This window comes from Talpa occidentalis, unplaced genomic scaffold (genome assembly GCF_014898055.3).
Source record: "Talpa occidentalis isolate TD23 unplaced genomic scaffold, MPIMG_talOcc4v2.1 talOcc4.16, whole genome shotgun sequence".
NCBI classification, from domain to species: domain Eukaryota; kingdom Metazoa; phylum Chordata; class Mammalia; order Eulipotyphla; family Talpidae; genus Talpa; species Talpa occidentalis.
In genome coordinates this window covers 82,339,194-82,356,371 of record NW_023601653.1, presented here as the reverse complement: position 1 = coordinate 82,356,371, position 17,178 = coordinate 82,339,194, and the positions used below count along the sequence as shown (strand labels likewise).

The following is a 17,178-nucleotide window of genomic DNA, read 5'->3' as shown; positions in this document are numbered from 1 at the left end:
CCGGGTAGCAGTGGCCGGCGGCAGGGCCCCGCGGCCCATGGGGTGGGGGTGCGAGTCAGGACTCTGGTGCCACACCCCTTCGCCCGGGGTGCCCTACCCCTGCAATCCCCAACCTGATTCTTCATTCCCAACCCCAGTTCCCTAGCTAGCTGCAGCCGCAGGCCTCCACCACCATGTCCGGCAGGTCTGTCTTGACCACGTTGCCGTCGCGGTCGAGGCAGAGGAGAGACAGAGGCCTCCGGGCTCCGGGCGGTGGGGACGCAGCAGGAGGCGCCCAGGGGCCAAGGCGTGTTGGCCTTGAGGAGGCTGAAGACGGCGGCGTGGAGCGAGGCGGCGAGGCCGGGGCTGCCCGCCATGTGCGGGGGGCACTGCCCGCCGCAGTAGTTCAGCCGGTACCCCTCGGGCTGCAGGATCCAGTCCCGCCAGCCCAGCTCCTGGAAGTCCACGTAACGGTCCCGCCGGCAGCAGCGGGGAGTCTCGGGGTCACAGGTGGGGGTCCTCCTCCTGGCCCGGCCCGCCCCAGGCTCGGGGGGGGCCGGACCTTCAGCTCCAGGAAGGGGCGCCGGTCGCGGGCGTCCAGGGGGCGCGGGGGCGGCGCGCGGCGGTGGCGGGCCGGGGGGCCGCAGTCCAGCCGCAGCCTCAGGACGCGCGTCGCCGGCCAGGCCGCGGGAGGGCAGCGGCAGGGCGTGCCAGCCGGCGGCGGTCACTCGGAGCTCCGCCAGGAGGCCTCGCGCTCCCGGGCGCCCCCCCCCCCCCCCCCCCCGGGAGACCCGCAGGCGCCCGGCACGTGCAGCCAGAGGCGGGCGCGGCGCAGGCGGCGGGCGCGGGGCGCGGGCAGGCGGAAGGCGAGGTCGGCGCCGCAGGCCGGCTTGGGGGGCTCTGCGGGAGAGACCGGGAAGGGGCGGTGAGCGACCTCCCGCCCGCGAGCCCCGTCCGCCCGGCCCCGCCCCCGCCCCGGAGCAGCCGGTCACCCCGAGTCCTCCGCCCGCCCCGCCGGTCTCCTCCTCCCGCGGCCTCCCGGCCCCGCCGGCCCCGCCCCGCCCTCGCCCGCCTGAGACCGCGAAGCTGACGACCTCCTCCCCGCGGGCCGCAGCCTCGCCCCCCAGCTGCAGGCGCCCCAGGGCTCTGGTCAGCGCTGCCCGGGGTGGGGGGTGCGTGACTCCGGGACGACTGGTCAGGCGCAGCCCCTCCAGGATTTGCTGCTTGGCGAGCTCCAGGACCAGAGCTCGTTCTGCTTGGGGTGCCAGGGCGGGGCCCCCGCAGGAGGGACACGCAGAGCCCGTCCCCTGTGTCCACGCCAAGGCCCAGAGCAGCACCAGCTGCAGCTGTGCGGCAGGGCGGGCCCGGCTCCGGGGGGACACTTGCATGGCAGCTGCTCTTTCTGTTGCGTGATGCCTGGGCACTGCCAGGGCAGCGGCAGGCCCCGGTGGCACACCTGCCCTGCCCTGCGCAGCCACCTGTGTTCTCTCGCCTGGGCTCAGGAGGGCAGGACGCGGACCACCCAGGGTCCCGTGCGTAGCAGCCCTACTAGCTTGGTCCTCACAGCTCACGTCTGCCTCTGACCCGGGGCCTCTTTAGAGCCGGCAGCCTGGGGTCCCTCACCTAGTGGTCAGCCAGCAGGCCCACCCTCTGAGTCTGGGATTGGCCAGCTGTGTTGCCCATCAGGACTCTGCAGGGGGTGGAGGTTCCCCCTTGGGGCTCAGGTTTCACCCTCTGGCCCTGGTCACTCACTGGGCTTGAGGTAGGGGTATGGGGGGGCAACGAGGACATGCATGATGCAAGAAAGAAGATGATTTCACATGCTTGGTCTCCAAGGTCTGGGCTCTGGGGAGGGACTCCACATGCACAAGGTGGGGCCAGGTGGCTTCCCTGCACAGCTCCGGCTCCTGGCTTGCCCCGCACCACTGCCTCGGCTCTTCCGGCGGGGTGGCTGGTACCTGCAGCGATTATTTCCCTGGGAGTCTCTGGGCCAGAAGAACTCTGGTCTCTTTATTTGCAGCGATGGGGTTGGGACAGGGGTGAGGGGTTGGGATGGGCGGGAGGAACGGAGTCCTCCTGTCCAGGCCAAGGTGGCAGTGCCACGGAGCGCAGGAGTCACCCCCTGACCCTGCCTGTGCTGGCGGCCCAGAGTCCAGTTGGACTAGAGCACAACGTGGAGGAGGCTGGAACATGGGGCTGGGGGGATGTAACTGTGATGTCTGGGGAGACCCAGAAAGGTGAGGGGCAGTGGTCATGCAATCTCACAGCGGGACAGAGTCCATCCAGCTGGCAGAGGGCATGGCAGCTGCCAGGGGACTGTGAGAGTTGCCCAGACTCGGGGCATCCTGGAAGCAGAGCCAGGCCTCTCCATGACAGTGGGAAACGGAAGGTTTATGGACTTTTAAGAGCAAAGCAATGAGAATGCAGTAACCTTAGTTCTAGTTCCAGCCCTAACTTGCCACACTTTCTCAGTAACTTTTCTTTTAAAGATTGACTTTCATTTATTTGTGCATACAAGAACTGGGGTGCAGGCCAGAGGTACAGGGGGGTGAGAGGATTCACTAGAGACAGAGCAGGGAGCAGAACAGGTGGATCCACTGAAATCCACTGCTGAGGGGAGCAGGGGGAGACAGGAGTGGTCCGCAGCGCCATGTGGGTAGCCCCTGCGGGGATTGTACTGGTGCTGCAGAGGCGGTGTACAGCCTCATAGTGCTGAGACCTTCCCCCTGCAGCACCTGCGAGGCCCCTCAGTAACTTAAAATGGGATGGAGGGGATCCCCCTTGAACTCATGAGGGTAGGCCCATACTAGCTGCTTCTTATGCCCCATTTTCTTCAGGATGCTGGAGGAGGTGAGTGGGCTTCGGAACCGGCGCCTGTTGAGCTCCCGCGTCACCCGCGGGCGGGCCCCCCGGCGCGGCGGGAGGGCTGCAGTACCGCCGGTGTCCACCGCGGGGCAGTGCCGCGTCGCTGCTCGGCCGCCGGCTCCGCGCCACCCGCTTCCCGGGCAGGGGCTGCCGAGGGGCGCGCGGGCCTGCGAGTGCCCCCGAGCCCCCCCTCTGGGGACCCTGCTCTCCCGCGGGGCCGAGAAGCTGGTCTCTGCGCGCTCCCCGGGCGCCGCCAGAGCGGGGGCTGTCCTCGGGGCCCGCAGCTCCGCTGCCACGTGGCAAGGGCTGGGGAGGGGTGCCGGCTCCTCCTGGAGACTCGGGCGCCGGCAGAAGGAGACTGAGACTTTGGGACTCACCTGTGCACCTTGCACTTCTCCCCATACCCCAGCCCCGCTGGCCCGCGCTCTGCCCGGCTCCCGGCTCCCTCTCCGCGGGCCGGGGCTGGCGAGCGACAGCGACAGCTCCCTGGCCCTGCTGTCGGGGCCCTCGAACTGAGACCGGCCCCCAGGGAAGCATCAGAGGGTTTACCTGGAGGCCCCAGGCGGCAGAGTCAGGGGAAGCAGCAAGAGATGGCTGCAGGAGGCACTGACCCTTTCCCTGTCTCCCCTGTCAGGTGCCCCCAATTTTCAGCTCTTCCTACCCTCTTGCTGCTGTGCCTGGCCCGGCCCTACCTCCCCACTGACACTTACGTCAGAACCCAGCTATAAATATGCTCTTAGCATCTTAGTCACTTTTCCCAAGAAGTGCTCGGGTTATAAATACCCCAGCCATCTGCCTCACAGGCCCGCCCTACCACCAACCTGGCTGGGGGCTGGGGGCAGCTTGGGGGGGGGGTAAGGAAGAGGAGGAGGTCTCAGTGATTCTCTTGCCCAGGGGAGAAAGCCCCAGAGTACAGCGGCAGGGACCAGGGGGCTCTGGGAGAACAGATGTGGACGGGATAGAACTACTTTCTCCCCCTTCCTTTTTTCTTAAATCAGAGCGCCAAAAAGAAAGGGAATAACACTGAGCCTGCCTTTATTTTCACGTTTGCGGCTTTATTCATCATAGATTTGGGGGCATTTATTTTGATGTTTTAAAATATCACGTTAAGACAGCGTTTATTTTGATGGATCACTGCTCTGGGCATCCCTTAGCATGTTGCCCCCAAGGCGGCTTCCTCACCTCACCTTAGCTTGCTCAGGGCCCTGAGGCTGCAGTTAGGAAGGAGGTCAGGTTGAGGTTGAGCGAGGTGAGGTGGGATGAGCTGACACGCTGCCAAGGGGGGAGAAAGAGACTCCCCTGGGTCCCCTCTTCGCAGAGCTCCAGTCGGAGTAGGTGGGCGAGCTACGGCAGGCCGCTCAGACTTGCGTCCCTCCAGGAGGGTCGTCTTCAGACCTTTCCTCCGGGCTTCCTCCCCTGGGGTTCCCAGACTCTGTTGGGGGCGGTTATAAGCTGAGCAAACACAGACATCACGTTACCCAGAGGAGCGGACACGTGGGCTCTGTGCAAACTCGGCCTTGGGCTGCAGACAGTATCGACCCCACGGTTCAGGGCTGTCCACCAGAGGGAGGAGCGGGTGAGTGAAGGGGGTAAAGGTCTGAGAGGCCCATCGCAGAGCAAACGCCTCCCTTTCCTCATCCCAGGCCTTGTCTTTGTCTCACTCGAGTGCCCCCAGGGCCATTCTAGTTTCCGGGCAAGGCTCCTGGGTGCAGCCTTGGGCTGGTGAAGGGAGGCAGCCAGCTCTGAGCCACTCTCTGCTGCTGCACCAGTGTGCCCACAGGCTGCTGGCCTGCTTGCTGATAGAGCAGGGCCTGTCTCTTGTCTTGGGTAAAATACAGAAGAGGAGCAGCAGAATTCAGGTCTTTTTTTTAGCCACGAAGCTGGCAGAGATGTTTCTGGGAAGGTGGAGGGAGTCTAAGGAAGAAGAGGAGGCTGCCTGGAGAGGCAAGAGGCCTGACGTGTGGGGTGGAGGCAGTAACTCTGCCCTGAGGAACCTGGGTGAGGAGAAGCAGGAGTGAGCAGGGCAGGCAGGCTTGTCGCCTGGTGAGTGTCCGCCAGGGTCTTGACAGGAGAGGAAAGACCCACTCATTCAGCGGTCTTCTCCCAATAAGAAGACTTGAGGAAGGGCTTATTCACAGAAGGGCGGGCAGGGCGAGGGGATGCTAAGGCCTCCGGGGGACGCTCAGAAAGTCATTGCCAGCTCCCAGTGTGGAAGCGGTGATCGGACGCAGGGAGACAGGAACCATGGGATGGGGGTCAGACAGGATGCGCAGGGATGTGGCCAGGGAAAGTCACACAAATGAGGCACCAGGACGAGAAACGCCCTGACCTCTGTGTCCTCTCCTTTGCTCTCTGGCTTGTGGCGCCCCTTAGTCAGGCTCAGCAGGAAGCCAGGGGCCAAAGGGGTTCAAGTAGTGCCAGCCAGGGCCAGGACCTGGGGGCACAGGGCAGGACAGGGCAGGACAGAGAATGGATGCAGGTGCCCCTCGCAGACCCTGACAGCCCCCCCCCCCGGGCAACTTGGAGGTAAAGGGGCTTGAGAGACAGGAGTTTGCCTCACTTTGGGGAGCAGTGATCTGATCATTGGGGAGTTCAGTAAGGGGCTCTCTGAGGCCACAGCACATCAGGGGAAGGAGCCGGTCAGCTCAGCCCAAAGCAGGTGCCATCAGTGGAGAGGATGGGCCGGCATGGTGGATCAGGGGTGGCCAGGGCGGGCTGTAGGCGTCTGCCTGGAAGCTGGATGACACTGCTCACAGTTGGAGGTGGGTCAGGCGCCCTTAGGTGGTAGCCGAGCATGTGGAGCTTGATGGGTGCACTCTGCCTGGGGAAATTTCCATAAGTGGCCCAGGGAGAAGGTCCATCTTCTGGACAGAGGCAGTCACAGGATTGTGCCATTCTCTCGAGGAAGGGCCTCTGGCGAGGGCTTGCTGCCCACCCCACCTTGGGCTGCCCTCGCCACACATGGATTAGCTGCACCCGCAGGCCTCCACCACCATGTCAGGTATGTCGGTCTTGACGATGTTGCTGTCCCTGTCGTAGTAGAGCAGCGACAGCGGGCGCCGGGCTGTGGGCACACAGCACGAACCCCCTCCGGTCGTGCCCACGGCCGTGTTGGCCTTGAGAAGGTTGAGCACTGCGGTGTGAAAGGAGGCGGCAATGCCAGGTATGCCCGCCACGTGCAGCGGGCACTGCCCTGTGCAGAAGTTCATTGCGTAGCCCTCGGGCTGGATGATCCAGTCGTGCCAGCCAATCTCACGAAAATCCACAAAGAACTCTTGTCGACAGCACATCCTGGAGCCTCCCTGGCAGTCGATGCCTCGTCGGCTCACCCGGTGCTTGCCCCCCTGTCTTACCTGAGCCGCCACGAAAGGCCGATGGGCAGCCCCACCCAGAAGGACTGCACGCTGGGCCACGTGGCCTTCAGGAACCAGCTCTAGGGTCAGGTGCCCCTGGCTGCAGGCAGCCTGCGCTTCAGGCCCCAGAAGAAGCTGGTGCCAGCCGCTAGCATTCACCTGGAGCAGCTGCTGAGTAGCTGAGGTGAGGTTGGCGTCCTGTGAGCCCACCACAAGGACCCTCACCTTCAAAGTCCAGACGGCCCTGGAAGGAAGCTGCACGAAGAACATAAGGCTGGCCTGCTGGACTTCCACGCCGCCGGGGGTTCGGTCAGAGGAGAAGTGGAAATCAAGACGGGTCTGGTTGATGTCGGAGAGGCCTGTGGACACAAGGAGCCCGGGTCATTCTGGCCTGAGCAGCAGTCTCCATCTACTTTTGCATTCCCAGATATATGAGCTCTCTGTAGCACTGGGCACACCTTTCTGTGCCCAGTGAAAATCTCTCTCTTTGCTTCATTATCACAACTCTCTTAAGAGTCTTCCTTAATTTTTTTTTACTGACTTTTCTGTCTCTTACCACCCCTTGAATGCAAGCATTCTCCAGGTTTTGTCCTTTTTTTTTATTAAGATTTATTTATTTATACAAGAGTCGGGGTACAGGCCAGATGCGCGGGAAGGTGAGAGGATTTGCCAGAGACAGAGTGGTGAACAGAACAGGCAGACTGACTGAAATACACTGCTGAGGGGAGCAGTGGGCATGACAGGAGAGGTCCGCCGCACCATGTGGGATCCTCACTGGACGGCCGGGATCGAACCTGCGCTGCAGAGGCTGCGGACAGCTTCACAGCGCTATGATCAACCGCCTGCGCCACCAGGGGAGGCCCCCCCTTTTTTTTTTTTTAAAGATTTATTTGTTGGGCCTCCCTGGTGGCACAGGCGGTTGAGCGCAGTGCTATGAAGCTGTCCGCAGCCTCTGCAGTGCTGGTTAGATCCCCGCCAGCCTCAGAGTAACCCACATGATGAGCAGATCTCTCCTGTCTTGCCCATTTCATCAGTCTGCCTGTTCTGTTGCCCGCTCTGTCTCTGGTGAATCCTCTCACCCTCCCGTGCATCTGGCCTGTACCCCAACTCTTGTATAAATAAAAAAATAAATAAATCTTTAAAAAAAGATTTATTTATTTATGCATATAAGAGCTGGGGTACAGGCCAGAGGAGTGGGGAGGGGGTGAGAGGATTCACCAGAGACAGAGTGGGGAGCAGAACAGGCAGATCCACTGAAATCCACTGCTGAGGGGAGCAGTGGGGAGGCAGAAGAGGTCTGCTGTGCCATGTGGGGAGCTCCCTGGCCGGGGATTGAGCTGCAGTGGCTGAGGAAAGCTTCACAGTGCTGACAGTTAGCCCCTTGCGCCACCAGGGAGGCCCCCCTTCCAGGTTCGGTCTTTGACCTTCATTTCCTCCACGCTAAGGGTAGCTCTTATGGTCAGCCAAGGCTATTTTTATGCAGGTGATTTCCAAATCTGTATGCTCAGTCCAGGCGATTTTGAACCTCGGTACTGGACAAATAGATTTGGGTATTACCAAGGGTTGGGCCTAAACTAACTTCTCAAGTTTGTTACTTGAATGTCTTGCCAGCACATTAAAATCAATTTTTCCCAGGCAAAAATTATTTTCCTTCCCATACATGCTCTTTCTGTCCTTAGATATGACAACACCACTACCCTCTTATCACCTTTAGCAAACCTGTGGTCACTTCCCCATCCCCAGATTTTGTGCCCACAGCAGTAGTTCTAATGTCTATGTGTCTCGTCCTGCCCCATTACTAGTGCCCAGTATCCCCGCTTCATCCCTCACCTTGTGAACTGAAACATATTCATTGGGTGTCTATTCCCTCCACTCCACTAAAATTGCTCGTCAGGACCACCAGCACCTCCTACATGCTGAATCCAGCCATTCATCTCCTTATGTCTGTCTTTCTGGGCCTTGCAGCTGTTTTGGCAGTTACCCGTTCCCTCCTCCTCGCTCCATCTCCCATCGTGGGAGGCTGCCCCATCTTGCTCTCTTGCTGACAGTGTCCCTTCCGCTGTCTGACCTCTAAATGTTGGCGGTCTTGAGCTCGCTTCTCTTCTCGGTTTCTCTCCCAAAACATTCTTATTAAATCCCAAGGCTTTCAGTTCTATGTATATGCAAATGACTCCCTAATCCACACCCCCCTCTCTCTGTCTCTCTTTCCTGGGTCCTGACTCAGTCTCCCTGACTTGCATATCCAGCTGCTGATATGATATTCCGAGTGGATAACCAATGATGTCCCACACTTTTCACATTCAAAGAAGAACTGTAATTTATCCCCCGGTCCAAAAAATGTTCCTTCTTTACTCAATCTTCTCTTTTCCTGTAAAAGCATTGTTTAAGGGCGAACCTGAAGAGCCCTCATCTCCTTCTTTGAAATTCTCTGCAAGATCGGTCAATTCTATCTCCAATTCATAATATAATTTCATTTCTTCCCACCTCTATTATACATTAGTCCAATCCGCAACCATCTTTTCCTTGCACTCTGGCACTAACTTCACAAGTGGGCCACTCTCAGGAAAAACAAAAAAGGGAAACAAACGAAAAAATCAAGGGGTCCACTCTGTCCCAAAACTATTCTCCAGAGTAATCAGCCAGGATGACCTTTTTATTACATAAATTTGATCAGCTTAATCTCCAAAGTCTTTCCATCATTATTGGAATAAAATCTAACCCCTTAACACAGAAAACTTGCGTGGACATTAAATGGATATTCTTCCACTCAATGACCCTAACTACCTGTCCTGGCTTTTTTCTGCTCCTTGAACTCAACAAACATGGGCTCGCCTCGTGGTCTTTGCACTTGCTGTTCCTCCTGCCTGGAATGTCTTTCCAAGATCTTTGAATGACCAGTTCCTTTTTATTTTCTTTAAAGTGGTTGTGGACAGCCTCATAGTGCTGAGACTTAACCCCTTGCTCCACCAGAGAGGCCCCCAGCTCCTTTTTGCCATTCAGTTCAGATGTCTCCTCCTCGGAGAGGCTTCCCTGACTAACCTCTCTGCAGCAGCCTGCAACTTTTCCTCCATCTCTCGGATGCATCATCCTGCTTAACTGTCATCATCCTGCTTAACTGTCTCTGTGATCATCTTGGGTTTTTTGTTCATTTCTTTATGAGACACTTCTCTTTCCTGCTTCTCCCCAGCCCCAGCTGGAACATAAATTTCATGAAGTTGAGATTGTGCCTGCACCGTTCACCGTGGTATCCCTGGCACCTATCTCATAGTAGGAACTCATAAACCTCCAGTGAATGACCATGTTCTACTTCTTTAATTCTTAATTTACACTGACACCAGAGCTATTTTCCCAAACTTGGTGAGGTCATAAAATTCGTCGTCTCAAAAACTTAGTGGTGAATGAAGTGCAAATCCTTTTAGGAAACAACTAAATCTCCACAATGAATTGGCTTTAGCTACCTTTACTTTCTTCCCCACCCCCTTATCTTTTTGTTCTAAGTGAGGGTGCGTTATTGTGGGAATGCCACCAGTTCTCTCATGGGCATAAAATGGCAGCAAATAAATGTCAACTAGGCTTCTTGAGAACTGGAAGTCAGGAAGAAGACTACTCTTAATAGTTCTCAGAGCCAAAGTACTCTCTCTCTCTCATCTCCACCTCTCTGTCTAAGACTATTTCAGGTATTTTTCTCAGTGGATCTACATTTCCGATAGCCTTGCCAGCTTTGTGATGTCCCAAAATGGCAGCTACAGCTCCTGATTCTACTGAACCTTTTAATTAGCTCCTCCTAGTTGGTCTTCCAATGTCCCAATACCAAAATACTAGAAGAAGAATGATTGATGTCATGATTCTTTTCTTGTTGTGTTCCTAAGCACCCTACTGATAGAACCTCTTTCTTTTAAAAAAAAAAAAAAAATTATTTATTTATTTATTTATTTTTTTATATAAGCACTGGGTACGGTCAAAAGCAAGGGAGGGTAAGAGGATTCACCAGAGCCAGAGCGGGGAGCAGAACAGGCAGACTGACGAAATACACTGCTGAGGGGAGCAGCCGGCGCAGCAGGAGAGGTCTGTGTGTCATGTGGGACCCTCGCCGGCGGCTGGGGATCGAACTGGTGTTGCAGAGGCTGCGGGCAGCTTCGCAACCCAGCGCTCAACCACTGCGCCACCAGGGAGGCCTTAGAACCTCTTTCTTAAGCACCAGAGTGACCACCAGGGGTTATGGTAGAATATTCCTTTGTTGGCCCCCAATGGACACTTCCCCATAGTCATGCCTTTGTTCAATCCCTTCCATATTAACTCTGAGCTTGGTCATGTGACTGGATTTCATCCATGAAGCATAGGCAAGTACGGAGCAAACAAAAGCTTGATAAGTACTTAACACAGGGAGCTTCATCCCGTTGGAAGCCAGTCATCTTGCTTCAGAGAGACCGGGACTAGACTGCTGGATGGGGAGCCATGTCAAGGCTTTGGAGGACCAGAGGCTGACTGGAGGCTGTAGCCCCTGTGAGCTCCTGGCTGAATGCAGTTGTGTGACCGACCTCAGCTCTACCACAGAGAGCAGAGAACTGTCTAGACAAGTGCAGTCAAAACAAAATCATGGGAAATAATGAGGTGGTATTTATTTGTTTGTCTTAAGCCTGGGCTGATTTTGAAATTAATGGCTGAAATAGTTATTAGTATCGGAAGGAGGAGTACTGCCATAACAAAGACCTAAGGGGCCTCCCTGGTGCTGCAGGTGGTTGAGTGCAGCGCTGTGAAGCTGTCCGCAGCCTCCATGGCACGGGTTCGATCCCGGCCGGCCAGGGAGATTCCCACATGGTGCCGCAGACCTCTCCTGGCTTGCCTGCTGCTCCCCTGACTGATTTCAGTCAGTCTGCCTGTTCTGTTCCCTGCTGTCTCTGGTGAATCCTCTCACCCCTCACACCTCCGGCCTGTACCCCGGTTCTTATATGCATGAATAAATAATTCTTAAAAAAAAAAAAGACCTAAGGTAGGCAGCACTGGCCTTGGGCTGGGTGGCAGGCAGAGGATGGGAGGTTGGCGAGGAGACTATTAGTGAAGGCAGGAAGAGCAGTGAGGAAAGTGTTATTGGAAGCTGGGGACAGGGAACCTGCGCCCTGTATTGACTATCTTCTGTGGTAACTTGGAAGTTAGAGACGGTATCTAACAAAATTGTGAATTTAGCTAAAGATATTTCGAGGTGGAATGCTGAAAGTGGCAATTGGCTTATTTTAGCTGCCTATGATAAGGCATTTCAGAAGTGAGAAGAACTAAAAAAGGAACTGTTCAATTTTCAAGCAGAATTTAGAGAAAATATTTCCAACTGGACTTGCTCGATTGGACAATAAAATCTTTTTTCATTCCTTGCCTCTGTCTGACAAAAATTCTCAAAGTAAGAAATCAAACCAGAGCACTGCCAGTTAAACAGGACCCCAGAGTGAAGAGCAAAACAAATAAAGCACCAGTTGTAAGACCCTTTGTTAAGGTCTAAAACTTAACATGATGGTCTATGAATCCTCTCAACTAGAGAAAAGGGCTTGTAAGAGTCTTCAGAGTATTGTCCCAAACACCCTTGACTTGTAACCCAAATTGGGGCTTGTCTTGATAGGCAAAAGGGTGCTTTTTGTCGAACTGAGCCGACTACTATTTGTGACTTAGAAGGCCAGTAGAGTTCTAGAGAATTTTGATCGTGAAATTTGCAGCAGTTCAGAGTAAAAGGGACAGAGACTCCTCAAAATGAAAGCACATATCTGAGCCCCCCCAACTTCTATGGGCAGGAAATAGGTTGAGAAAACTGCTTGGCTGCAAAAATATAGGCCAATTCCTATTTGGCAGGAAAGATATTTCAGAGGCTGGAGCCAAGGCTGAGCGGGTCCTTCTGAGAGCCGGGAAGCAGTGGTGGGCTCTCAAAAGGACAGGCACATCCACTCAGAGTGTAGAACGAGCCTCTGAGCAAGAAAATTCTAGAGTTGGGGTGGACTAAAATACATGCCCAGCTGGACATCAGAACTTTTATGGATCAGTGGTGGCTGTTTCCCACTGCCTTATCCCCCATTTGAACAGGAGTGCCTCGTGGGGTTATCCTGCCTTGGTCCCACCTCTGTGATGTGTGGGAGGCAGAGAACTTGCATTTTCAGACCAAGCACTGATGTGCTGAGACATGTTTAACGAAAAAAAAAAATTCCTCATTTCTAGTGTTTGTCCATTTCTGTGTTAAAAATTCTCCCACCACGGCTGATTTCAAACTGTCAATGTGGTGTTACTGGATGTGGAGTTGGGAGACATTCACAGTCGGCTCTCAGGAGCCTGGAGACTACAAAAAGCCCTGCCTTAGTTTCCCCCATTCCCTGAGCTCGCTCACTTCATATCTCCAGCAGGAATCATCCTCGGATCTGTCTTTCACACTGTGGTGTAGATGATAGCTTAAATTGGAATGAAAACTTCAAGCTAAAATATTCAAATATAAAAGGTGGAATCCAGTCGTAGTCATTTTCACTTCCAAACCTTGTCTCAGATCGGGCCCCCTCTGACCTGAATGTCAGACTCATTCACGCATTAGCAAGTAAGTGGAATGTATACGTTGAAGTCAGAGAGAACACTGTTTGAATATTACCCCTTGCAAGCCATATGACCTTGGCTGTATAAATTATCATGCTTTGAGGCTCTGTTTCTGCATTTGTAAGATGAGAATAATAAAGTTGCTTTATGAGGAAGTTGTGAGGCTGACATGAGGCAGGTCCACGAGATACCTGTCACCATCATTATTGTTGCAATATACCAACAACTGGGCGAAGGGTCAGGAATACAAAGGTGAAAAAAAGAGCCAAAGAGGATTTTGGGGTTCAAGGCCTGCAGGGTTCATGCCCAACTGTCCACCTTATGCTTGTCTACTCCAAATTGCTTTTCAACTCCAAATGCAATCTATCCCTTCAGACTTCCAGTCACGTGTTTTCTGCCTTCTAGGCTATTATTTAGTCTTTTCTACCCACTGAAATCAAATTTACTCTGCAAGGCCAGTCCATTGGCTGTCTTCTCCTGAAAGACTTCCCCCATCTCACCAGGTCCTAAGAAATTACTCCTGACCCAGTAAGCTCTTGTGCCTAAAACTCATGTCCTGAGCTACTCAAATCTGGTAGCTCAGATTTAACCAATGGTCTCCTGAAAAATGGATAGGCACACCCCTCAAGCTCTTGTGCCTAAAACTCATTCTGAGCAGCCACTCACCCCTCTTGAGCAGGAGCTGAGTCTTGTATTGGTTGCTTGCTCCCACCTTAGCCTTCTAAACACAATTCCTGTACTAGCGCGTTAATTCTCTCAACTGTCCTCCCATTGTCCCCCATTTTACAAATGGGAAAAGTGACTATTAACAACCCAGGTCACACATGCAGTAAGAAGTGGATTAGCAAAGATTTGAGCCCTGAGTATCTAGGTCTCGATGTTGTGTCCTTAATAGTAAGTAGAAACCCTCTTTTGGGCTAGAATAGGGCCTCATCCATCATGGCAGATGCTAGTCTGTGGTGGAGCTAACCTATAGCAAAGACCGGTTGTTAACTCAACTGATGTTTTAGAGTATCCACCTGTTCATGAACGGCAGAGTGGTGTCAAGATCATGGGTTCTGGGGCCTCCCTTGGTGGCGTAGCAGTTGAGCGCTGCGCTGTGAAGCTGCCTGCAGCCTCTGCAGCACCAGTTTGATACCCGGCCGCTGGCGAGGGTCCCACATGGTGCGACAGACCTCTCCTGCCTCGCCCGCTGCTCCCCTCAGCAGTGTATTTCATCAGTCTGCCTGTTCTGTTCCCTGTTCTGGCTCTGGTGAATTCTCTCACCCTCCCGCACTTCTGACTGTACCCAGTGCTTGTATAAATAAATAAATAAATAAATCTTAAAAAAAAAAAAAAAAATCATGGGTTCCTGAGCCAGACTCTCTGGCTTCAGTCTTACAAGCCATGCGACTTCAAGCAAGTTACTCAACTTCTTTGTGCCTCAGTTTCCTCACCTCTAGAATGGGGAGAGCAGCAGAACATGCTCACGGGGTTGCTCTGAGCATCTCGAGGAGGTATATATGCAAACAGCCCAGCACACAGCGAGCATTGTATAAGCCTTCCCCTAGACACAGGTCTCTGCTACAGTATGAGGGATAAATGAGAATTTCGGATCTTAAGGAGTTGACATTCTATTGAGAGACTTCATAGAAAACCTAGAAATAGGTAACTCCACAGAAAATTGAGGTTTGGAAATGAGGGTGTGGGGCCACCAGAGAGGGAATACCTCCTCCTCAGGACACGGTGGGGTTTTTCCCCTCCAGCACTCCAGGATGGGAAGGCTTGCTAGGGTTCGAAGGGTGAGGGGAGCGGGCACTAATAAGGGGTAAAGGGTCAGGAGTGGAAAGAGTCTTAGAGATCCAAGAAAGAGCGTGCAAGAAGCGCAGAGGCGAGAAAGATCACTTTGTGTTCTGTGTCTAGGGTCCTGTCTCTGAGTGCTTGGTCCTCTTTCCAGCTGCCTGCTAAGTTCTTCAGTTCCTCTGCCCGCCTCTCTCCTTTATCCACCTTTCTGAGTCCTGACCTGAGTCTGACATGTTGTGATATGGGGACCCGGGGTTCAAGGCGAGGGGGCAGGGGTCGGGTGATGGACTGCAGTCCTGGTGTTTTGCTTTCCCCCCTTTTCCCAAATGGGGCGTCCGGGAGAATGGGGGAACAGGAACTGGACACCTAGGGCCGGAGAAAGGATGGACGCTTCAGCTATCAGTCCCTGGGATGGGGTGCAGGAAGTGGGGGGCTCACACACAGAATGAAGAAGTTTGTGGGGCCTGCAGTGAGGGGTGTGGCGGTAGATAGATGTAAGAGTGGTGAAGCCTATCCATTTTTCAGGAGACCATTGGTTAAATCTGAGCTACCAGAGAGTGCCTGGGGCTTGGGAATCTGGGATTAGGAGATTATAGGTCCTGTGGGAGGCTGGAGTTTGGGATTGTTCAGTGGAAGGAATCAGGAATTGGGTTGCAGAGGAAACTTTTCCTTCCCCTTATTGGCTGTGAGGTTTCGAGGAAGAGCTACAGACCAGGAACCCACCTGTCTCAGCAAAGCTGATGATCTCATATTCCTGTCCCCTGTCAGTCTCCCAAAAGGCGCCCCGAGGGGTCCCCCGGAGGCGCTGCAGCACAGTCCTTAGAGCCGCTCTGGACACTCGCCGGCTCAGGTGTGGGCGCTGGCTGAGGTGCAGCTTGTCCAAGATGCTTCTCTTGGCCAGGTCAAGAAGCAGCTCCCGCTGACTCTCCAGGTCCAAGGCGGGCCCCCCACATGCCGGACACTGACTGTCAGCCTTGGGAGTGGCCATGGTGGCCAGAGCCAGCAATAGGAAGGCCAGGTGCAGTGAGGGGCGCATGCTGGGGAGGCTGTCCTAGAGCAGACCAGGGGCTCAGGGGCTCACAGCTGTGGTCTCTGCTGGTCCTGGCCACCAGGGGCCCTGGAGGGAAGGCTTGCGTCCAGCTGGCATGGCTCTTTCTCACAGGGGATAGAGCAGCCAAACATCTGATTTAGGAGATGAAGCCAGTTCCAGGTAGAACTTGGCAAAAGCCTCCAGCGCCAGCGCAGGGTCACTGAAAGCAGAGTGGGGGATGTGCAGGGAGGTTCGTTTGTTTGGTGAGAGGAATGTTCTGTGGCCAGTGTTGGGAGCCGGTTGTTACCCCCGTGAGTTGTCCAGGCATGGGGACAAAGGTTAGCCATGAAATTCCTCCTCAGATCAATGGCACTGCTGGGAAGCGTGGGGTGACAGGGAGATCAGAGAGTTTAAGACAGAGTGTTACAGGGTGACTCTCCAGCAAGGGGGGGGTCGTTGCCCCAGCACTTTGGCACTTTCGTGATTGCGGGCAGGTAACTGAGAGTTGCTTTTTCTCCGCCTGGGACTTCTCAAAGCCCCACCCCCTCCCAGGGCACAGAGCCACACTTCTCCTCAGCCCTGAGCCCCAGGGTGGGGCTTTGCCCTGCGGGGCTCCCAACCTTCAGTATCAAGTTGAGGAGGGAAGGGCAAGTGTTCTAGCCCCGTTTCCTGTGTCCTCAGGGAAACCTGAAGGTGGGAAGGGGAAGGGGCTTTTGCTCTCTCCTTAGGGTTTCTGCAGCTTAGGGAAAACATTTTGAGATCTGTCATAATTCCTGGCCCTTTCTTCCCAAAGAGCCTGAGTAGATCCCCTGGGAAAGGTCTCGCAGATCCACAGCAAGGGATTTACCTGACAGGAATGGTGCATGGAATTTGGAACCAAAGTTTGTTAAGTTATATCACCTAGGTTAAAATTCTGTCTCTTTGTTTTATTGGCTGTGTGATTCTGAGCAAGTCACCCAAATTTGAATGATTATTTATGATTTTCAAATCTCAAAACCCTGTATTCTGAACTTTTTTTGGTAACATGATCAGGCCTCCCTGGTGGCACAAGGGGTTAAGCACAGCACTATAAAGCTGTCTGCAGCCTCTGCAGCACGAGTTCGATCCCCGATCAGGGAGCTACCCACATGGCGCAGCAAACCTCTCCTGACTCCCGCTGCTCCCCTCAGCAGTGGATTTCAGTAGATCTGCCTGTTCTGCTCCCCACTCTGTCTCTGGTGAAACCTCTCACCCTCCCCACACCTCTGTCCTGCACCCCAGTTCTTGTATGCATAAATAAATAAATCTTGAAATAAAACCAGGATTAAAAAAAATATGATGATCAGACCTAACCTGAAGAGAAGTGAGGTTATTTCTGGTCTTTTTTTAAATCACACTAAGATTATACATTTTTATTCCAGAAATCTTATTTATTTGATTATGAGATGCTGTCCCTGGGGCTGTTTTATAATATACAGTATAAATATCATTTTACTTTTCTACAAGTTGAACTTTTCTGAATTCTGAAACATGTCTGACCCAATGGAATTTGACTATGGGATTATAGACCTATAAAGATTATTTTTTAAAAAAAGTTTATTTCAAAGTCTTGAGAATTAAATAATTTTTTAA

At 54.1% G+C, this 17,178-nt stretch overlaps 2 protein-coding genes across 2 annotated transcripts; both read right to left on the bottom strand.

Annotated features, from left to right (window-relative positions):
• Positions 1-145: 145 nt before the first annotated feature.
• INHBE (inhibin subunit beta E) lies at positions 146-1,367 on the bottom strand. The gene is given in 6 exon segments (XM_037513320.1): positions 146-250; positions 252-533; positions 536-647; positions 649-778; positions 781-879; positions 1,052-1,367. Coding segments are annotated over 6 exon segments (1,044 nt in total).
• Positions 1,368-5,810: 4,443 nt separating this feature from the next.
• INHBC (inhibin subunit beta C) lies at positions 5,811-15,573 on the bottom strand. The gene is made up of 2 exons (XM_037515456.1): positions 15,261-15,573; positions 5,811-6,556 (listed from the first exon to the last, which is right to left on the bottom strand). Exons 1-2 carry the CDS (start codon positions 15,571-15,573, stop codon positions 5,811-5,813), a joined length of 1,059 nt encoding a protein of 352 aa, XP_037371353.1.
• Between the last annotated feature and the right edge of the window lie 1,605 nt (positions 15,574-17,178).

Coding starts and splice junctions, on each gene's coding strand:
- INHBC (XM_037515456.1), bottom strand. CDS start 15,573: ATGCGCCCCTCACTGCACCTGGCCTTCCTATTGCTGGCTCTGGCCACC. Junction 6,557..15,260: donor CATCAGCTTTGCTGAGACAG/GTGGGTTCCTGG, acceptor TTGTGTCCACAG/GCCTCTCCGACATCAACCAG.